Source organism: Ceratosolen solmsi, unplaced genomic scaffold (genome assembly GCF_000503995.2).
Source record: "Ceratosolen solmsi marchali unplaced genomic scaffold, CerSol_1.0 scaffold53, whole genome shotgun sequence".
Taxonomy (NCBI): domain Eukaryota; kingdom Metazoa; phylum Arthropoda; class Insecta; order Hymenoptera; family Agaonidae; genus Ceratosolen; species Ceratosolen solmsi.
Genome location: NW_011948441.1, coordinates 119,981 through 128,073, shown reverse-complemented (window position 1 = coordinate 128,073; position 8,093 = coordinate 119,981). Strand labels below are relative to the sequence as shown.

General features: G+C 28.4%; 1 protein-coding gene across 2 annotated transcripts; it reads left to right on the top strand.

Moving 5' to 3' along the window:
- The first annotated feature begins 2,100 nt into the window (after positions 1–2,100).
- Positions 2,101–7,843, top strand: Echs1 (Enoyl-CoA hydratase, short chain 1). 2 transcript variants are annotated; one of them, XM_011503853.1, is made up of 6 exons: positions 2,101–2,284; positions 2,385–2,501; positions 3,782–4,110; positions 4,478–4,802; positions 7,566–7,633; positions 7,723–7,843. In XM_011503853.1, exons 2-6 carry the CDS (start codon positions 2,405–2,407, stop codon positions 7,786–7,788), a joined length of 885 nt encoding a protein of 294 aa, XP_011502155.1. In that variant the 5' UTR covers positions 2,101–2,284; positions 2,385–2,404; the 3' UTR covers positions 7,789–7,843. The 2 variants fall into 2 exon arrangements, with proteins under 2 accessions (XP_011502155.1, XP_011502154.1); XM_011503852.1 differs by having other exon boundaries at positions 2,102–2,284; positions 7,566–7,843.
- The last annotated feature ends 250 nt before the right edge of the window (positions 7,844–8,093 follow it).

Sequence of the window (8,093 nt, the reverse complement as noted above, 5' to 3'; positions counted from 1 at the left end):
CCTAAAAAAATAAAAACAAATTCATTAATATATTCATTATTAATTCGAACAATTACAAAATATTATTATTAAAATATTTTTTAATTAATATAAAATTAGTACTTTAATGATTTATTCAATAGACATAATACAATGTAGAAGACAAACTATCTAATACTAATTAATGATCATTGTACTATGTTTATAAATTTTATATATATATATATATATATATATATATATATATATATATATATATATTACAACCTAAAATTTAATGGAGTAAATGATTGTGATCTTGTCAATTTTATGGAACTGAAAATATAATTTTTAAATATAATCGTAAAATATTTTTAATCAATATATGAATAAAATATATGTAAAATTTTTTTTAATAAATAAGATTGATTACCGATTGGTATCTTAAGTAAGATATTAGATTTAAGCAGGATTTGTAAAAACATTTAGGTTACATAGAAAACATCACGCATTATTATTATAGTCAGAAAATATAAATAAGGTTCAATTCACTTATATTGCATTTTATATGTTAAGTGCCAATTTAAAACCAATGTAATTGTGTTTATATAACAAGAAAAGGTTTATTTTTAATATCTTAGTACAAGATATTAAAAATAATATAAAAGCAAAAAATTTGTACCATTATACTATCATGTTAGTTGGTGTTTTTTTCAATCACTAGTAAGGCAACATACGCGGTACTTTATTAGGAGAAATACAGAAAATGGGAATTTTAATCAAAACTGCGAAACAAGGACGCTTGGGCGTTATTTAAAGGTTACACTTTGACTTACCGACAATTCATCGGCTTTGGTAATAAAAACTATTATAAGAAAATTCTATTTTCCTAAAATGCTGAAATTAATGTAAAAAATGTTGAATAAGCAATAACGCGGTCATCAAATTCCCTCCAAATCTCCATAACGTCAAATTTAGTAAAATAGACGCCTCCAAGACGCACAGAGGTTAGGCTTAATTTTATTCAATAATCAACATCCGGCAAGGTCAAATTTCATTTATATGGTTCGAAATTCACCTACACTTAGAATATGACTGCTAATTCAATACTTAACAACAATAAAAAACAATATTTGCAAAATACTCACATAAAGCTATCGACTTGGTAATTCTTCCTATTATACGCAAAAACCCACGCGACTAACACCGACACTCAGCTGCGCATGTGCCGCACATGTGCAGCCGTCGAATTATCGAGCTACTAGGGATCTTCGTAAATGATATTTTCGGCAACTACAAATCCGGACAAAAATGGCGAGTCGTCAAAAAGTGGCATCATACAAAAATGGTCGACAATATAATATGGCGAATCAAGTTACAGTTCTTTACTTCCGGATTCACGAATACGGGATGTGACTATTATTAGCAATATTTTCTATTTTTTCTGAATGACTTTCTTTCTAAACCGCGAAAGAAAGAAATATTTGCAAATATTTTTCATGTAAATATTGGCATTGGTGATTGACAACGGCATTCAAGATATTGTTGCTTTACGATGGCTCGTAGAAAAACGCGGCATTTCAAATCAAATAATGGTAATTCCAGAATGGCGATATTGATCATTATATATCCAACCTGTAAGATAATCGATCTATTTTTAATAGAAATATTTTAGAACAGTAAAATTTTAATTAATTACATTTTATGTATTTAATGTTTTAAATACGAATTCAGATTATCTATCTTCTAATTTGTTTCTTTCAGAAAATTGAAATAAGTTTTCAATTTCGATATTAAGACCAATATATTTTTATTAACATATTATTTGAAAATAATTTGATATTGAAGTTTTGATAATTTATATTTTACACAGAGAAATTTCACATATCAAAGATGCGTTCTTATTTATTAAATCTTCTTTTATAAATAATATTGCTTTAATATTACTAATTTATTAAATATTTTTTTATTATCTTTTGATGCTTATCGTTACTAATACAGTATTTATCAACTCTTATTTCATATTTAAAATACATAATCATTTTTAGTGTTCCATCTTATATTTTTATAATTTTATTAAGTGGTTTGCTCATGAATTGTTAACTAATGTTTTTTATTCGTATCCCACTAACAAATGTGGAGCAACCTTTATTCTTTTACTATCGTGACTTGCATCCCATCTGTTGCTAAACTATTCAATGCCGAGGACAATACAGTTGAATAAATTGGTTATGTGTACATTATATAGTAGTACATGTAGAGTCAGAGACGGAACGTTCCTTAAATACTTTTATTTACTTATCTGCTACTAACGTAAGCACTATAGGTAAGCACTTGTGATATCAAATCCTCTGGCGGAGCTATTTACGATCCTAATACACACACGCACACACACACGCACACACATATATATATATATATTCTAGAACGTGAGCTTTTGGAAAAAATGGTGAATCCATCTATCAGTCGAATTTTCGCCGGCCGGGTATCCAATCTCCTCAAAAATGCAAATTACTCCTTGCAGACTCCAAAATTTTACTCGGGTAAGTTAAATTAAATCGATCAACTAAAAACTTTATCTATAATTAATTCTTAGAAGTTTAAAACATTATCTTGCCATATTGAACAGAGTTCGATATTTTTGTCGATTGGCATTCATAATTTCTCCAAGCTAATATTCAATTTTAAATTTACATTAAATGAGGATTACGTATGTTTTACTAATAATATGTATTCCTTCAATACAATACAATGTTTATAACAAAAAGAGTACATTTTATATTCTGTAACTTATAGTTTATATCATTGGACTTCTTTTGCATTTTTTTACTATAGATAAGATTTAGAGTATATAAGATAAATCATAATCAATTGAACTCCAACACAAAGTTTTATGATTTATCTTTCTTGATAAATGGATTTTTTATTTAAATACGTTGAGTATCTAATTTAAAGCAACATAACATAATATTTATAAGTTAAATATAAAGTCAGTACTTTAAAATATAAAATTTTTATGCCCCCTTGTCGTTATCAATAAACATCTTGTAAAAAACTATAATGAATGGTAATCATAATAAAATAATCATAATTGAAATTTGTAACAATACGTAAGGTATGTTTGTAATTGTACGTGTAACTTTATATAATAACGGTCGATTTAGGACACAATAATTTATATATAAAAGTTTCGATTAATATTCAACTATTGTTCTAACTTAAAAAATGAGTTTGTACTATATAGTTTTTTTTAGTGTATTAGAAAATTGGTATATTTACTCATTCTAACTAGCAGGCAACTAATAATTATTGTAAAATAGTATATTCAGCTAATGAAATTATCAACATTATTCATATTTTAAAATAAAATTTAAAGTTTATAATGAAAAGTAGCTTCTATGAAAATAAATCGATAGACTTAATATTATATAAAATGAAAATAATTCTGTACTTAAATCATGTGATCCCGTACATTGACATAAAATCGCCTGGGCCCATATTGTTATTGTTGTTGTTTTGTTGAAATTAATACTTTTTAAAATAAATTTTAATTTTATTATAAACAATATCTAACTTGCTATTACATTAATTTAAACCGTATGTACAAGTAAGACAAAAATCGCTCCCTGTTCGAATTGAAAAAAAAAACTTGAATATATAAATTTGTCTGCCAAAAGAAGAATAGCCTTCAAGCAATGCTATATTTTGTTTAAAAAAAAAACGTATTAGCATAGAGATACGATGTAACTGCGAGTAATAAGCTTCTCAAAGCTTCGATCTTTCGAGAAAGCTAACTTATACATTCTAATTTTAATGACAAAAGCCATACCAACGTACGAGTACCTGAAAGTTGAGAAGGCGGGTTTGAAGCAGAATGTGGGCTTAATAACGCTGAACAGACCGAAGGTCCTGAATGCTCTATGTGCTCAGCTGATGCACGAGGTGAATATAGCAATAGAGCAGTTCGATGCAGATGTGGGCGTGGGTGCAGTCATCATCACCGGCAATGAGAAGGCCTTCGCCGCCGGGGCCGATATCAAGGAGATGAGCGGTAACACGTACTCGCAAAATGTTACTAACCAGTTCCTCAATCACTGGAATGGTTTGGCCAAAGCTCGGAAGCCCACGATCGCTGCTGTGAACGGTTACGCGGTAAGAGTTTTCTTGAGCTTAGGTAGGCTTAATGCCCTCGATCTATCGATCGATTACTCACGATAACGTATATTTTATCCTTTCATGTCTTCAAATACAATAATAATTATGTTTTTCCTTCATTTTTCTTTTCTCTTATGACCGTGTGATAATAAAAATGTTTTCACTTAACTTGTAACGTAGTATTTATTGGTGTGTGAATTATTTCGAAACCCATGCAGAGGCAAGTGCAGCGTTGCGCTTCGCCTTTAAAAGCTTGCGCCCATAAATTTAAGCAAAATGTTTGCAAAATCAAATTTCATCAATGACTTTTATTTTCAAGTGTAATGTTACTTTTTAAATTTAATAATTATTTCTTGGCTTTCAGCTTGGTGGTGGTTGCGAGTTGGCAATGATGTGCGACATAATCTACGCGGGCGATAAGGCCAAGTTCGGCCAACCAGAAATAACGATTGGTACGATACCTGGAGCCGGTGGTACTCAGAGGCTTACTCGGGCTGTTGGCAAGAGTAAGGCCATGGAGATCGTCCTTACGGGTCAGCAGTTCTCAGCTCAGGAAGCTGAGCGCAGCGGTCTCGTCAGCAAGATCTTCCCGCCCGAGCAACTCATTTCAGAAGCTATCAAGCTAGCTGAGAAGATCGCTTCTCACTCCCACATTGCTCTCGCCCTGGCCAAGGACTCCGTTAATAAAGGTATGGAAAAGGATATTAAATACAGGAATTATTAATATTGAAGTATAAGAAGAAGATAAAATTCAGACTTTAAAGCTTTGGACTTTTATTATATCACATTTGACGATAATGCTGCGAAATCCAATTCGTATTGGAATAAGATTCGAAATTTGCACAGCAATTCGGCCGAAGATAAATAGAAACAGAAGTCTATTAGGATTTTTAACAATAGCCTTTGGGTTATGTAGAGAAAGCAGATAAGATAGCTTATGTGAACCATCTTCATATATAGAGCAGTTAACATAATCGTGTGGTTCAAACTTAAGGTCTATATAAGTTATTAGCTTTCCAATTTTATGACCGACATTCTTAGAAATATATGGTATTTGCACGGATCGTGTAGTGCAAGATTTTGAAGTAATGAAGTAATATCGAATTTATTAACGTTAAAAGCATTTTGCTTATGTGTTTTAGTTATATTTTAATTATATTTATATAATTTATTCACAGCGTCAATTGGTTCAATTATTAATTATCGTAATAAAGTGTAGTGGCGTTAAAAAATTAATGTTGATGTAATCAATTTTGCAACAAAATATGTATGATTGTTATTACGCGATACATAGAGACACGCAAGACTAAAAAATTTTATAACGTATAAATCTAATTAACTAATAATCAAAATTAATTAATCAAAATTTAAAAAAAATCAATTTTAATAGTTTTTTTTTTTTTTTTTGTAATATTTTGCTTCTTGTTCAATAAATCTTGTTAATATTTGTAATTTTTAAAAAATCAATTTTAGTTTATTTTTAGAATGTTTTAATAATTCGACTTTTGTTATTAGTAGTGCTTCATCTGGAAATTATGTAGAAAATAATGGCAGTGAAAAAATATTTTTTAATTTACATTATTAAGTTAGTCGATTTTAATGACATCATCATGCATTATACTTAAACGGAAAAATATAAATTTCAATTTATTAAAAACAGACAGTATAAGAAATAATTCTTAATTTAATTTACATCGTACCCATAAATATTATGTTATATTACAAAGCAGATATAAAACTTTTAATTAATGTTCTAATACGTATTGGCACTAAAGTCGCATAAATCATTTAAATTCATGCCTAAGTTATATACAACGTAAATTAAGCTCATTAGTATTATTAAGTTAAAATTTTGTTTAACAATAAACCAACGGGTATTGTATACTTATGATTTTCAACCATTTTTAAAATAGGTTAAAAATTTTTTTTTCCTTTTTTTTTCTTCGCGATATTATTAGTATTCGGATATTAAACATATTATGTTCCAAAGCATACATTAATTATACAAATTTTATAACAATTAAATAATCAGAAGATAAGAATAAATCTATGAATATTTTATAAATATTACTTTAAATATATAATAAATATGCTTGAAAATGTTTTTATAGAAATATATATTTATACGTATTTTCTATAGTTCAATGATTGATCTTTAATGTGTTTATTTCAGTATTTATTATATTTCAGTAATATATTTTCATATTCGATAATAATAATAACAGTAATAATTATTATTATTTAAAAATCGTTGCTTTTATATTAATAGGTATATGTAATATTAGTGATTTTACCGTACATCATGCACCATTATCGTTCCAATGCAAATGGTGAATGAGAATAGTTTTGTGAAAAACAAACAACCTTTTAAAATTCCCAATAAATTAGTAAATAATAATTGCTAAATTAATAAATTGATAAACAACTAAAAAGAATGTCCAATAATGCGGGATTTCGAATACGTTGAACAAAACGAGCTTAAATTTAAACGATAATTGCTTAAATAGATTTTCCGTAAATAACTGTATTGCATTATTGTGTCTTTTGAAATACATTCCAATGGTTTTCCTTTTAACCGGGTGTCCCGCATACTTGTGGGACGCGGATTATATATGGTACTCATACCCCTAATTAAGCCACTCGATTCGTTGCTGCATCTGTCCCGGTTATTGCCTATGATGTATTATGGGATTCACTGAACGAACCAACGTGTGTGTTCGTGTGTGCGTGCACGCGCGCATATGGTATTGTAAGCCCGCCCCCCAACCCCCAGCCACTTCCTAGGAAATATTTAATGTACTGTATTTCATCGTGTCGAAGCTTTAAATGTTCGAGGACATTATCACCGATATTCCAATCACCATTGACGACTAACCTATGGCTCACCATGCGAGCGGTCGTCCCCTTGAACAGGGATCACAATATTTAATAAATCACCGGCAATGCACTTGAGCCACCTTTCATCTTAGCTTTTGTCGTGTGTATTGTTCGCAATTGCTGGCGGTCGGCGGTCAGTCAATTCATAACTGGAGTGCGTTTAAACGAACTGCTACGATCTAAGAATTGTGCGTAAAATGTGGCATACATAGCAGCAGTCCCTTTAAATATTTATTAACAGCTCTAGGGATTGAAAAGCAGTATTATATTAAGAAAATTAATAAAAACATATTAGATGCCCAGGCGATGATAGGAACAATGTTATTAATCTTGTAAATAAATCAATTATTTTACTAATCAATAATTAAAAATTATTATTATTAAATGACTGAAAGTATGTAACCGTTTTTAAATTATTAATCAAAAAGTCAACGTAACGCGAGATTTTTTATAAATAAAACAACTGTTGAAAAATTATTATATATTGTAATTGATCAAATATAAATTAAAAGGCTTTGTTTAATTTTTATGCTTATCATGCTAATCATTTTTAAAAATTGATATATTTTTTTTAGCGTACGAAACGACTTTGCAACAAGGTTTGGATTATGAAAAAAGATTATTTTGGTGTACATTTGCAACTGTAAGTGACATAATTTATTTTTCAAACCACTTTTTACCGCTTTTAATGCTATCGATTTTAATTATTTTGTATCTTCTGATTAATTTTAGAGTGATCAAAAAGAAGGAATGAAGGCTTTCACCGAGAAACGACAACCGCAATTTACAAACGAATAAAAAGCTAATAAAAATATATTTTGTTAATACGTTTTAAAAGATTTATATAGATATTTTTATAAGAGAAAAATTCAAACTTAAAAATATATTTTATTACATAGCGATACTTAAATAATAAATCACATTTGTTATTAAATATATATTTTGTATAGTAAATATTTGTACGAATACTTTTTATAATTTGTATGTAAAATATTTTAGATGCATAGAAATTTTTTTAATAAATAATATTTACTTAAAATAAATTACAACGTTTTAATTAATTAATTAATTTTTTTATTTACAATATTTTCAGTTTTCATTAA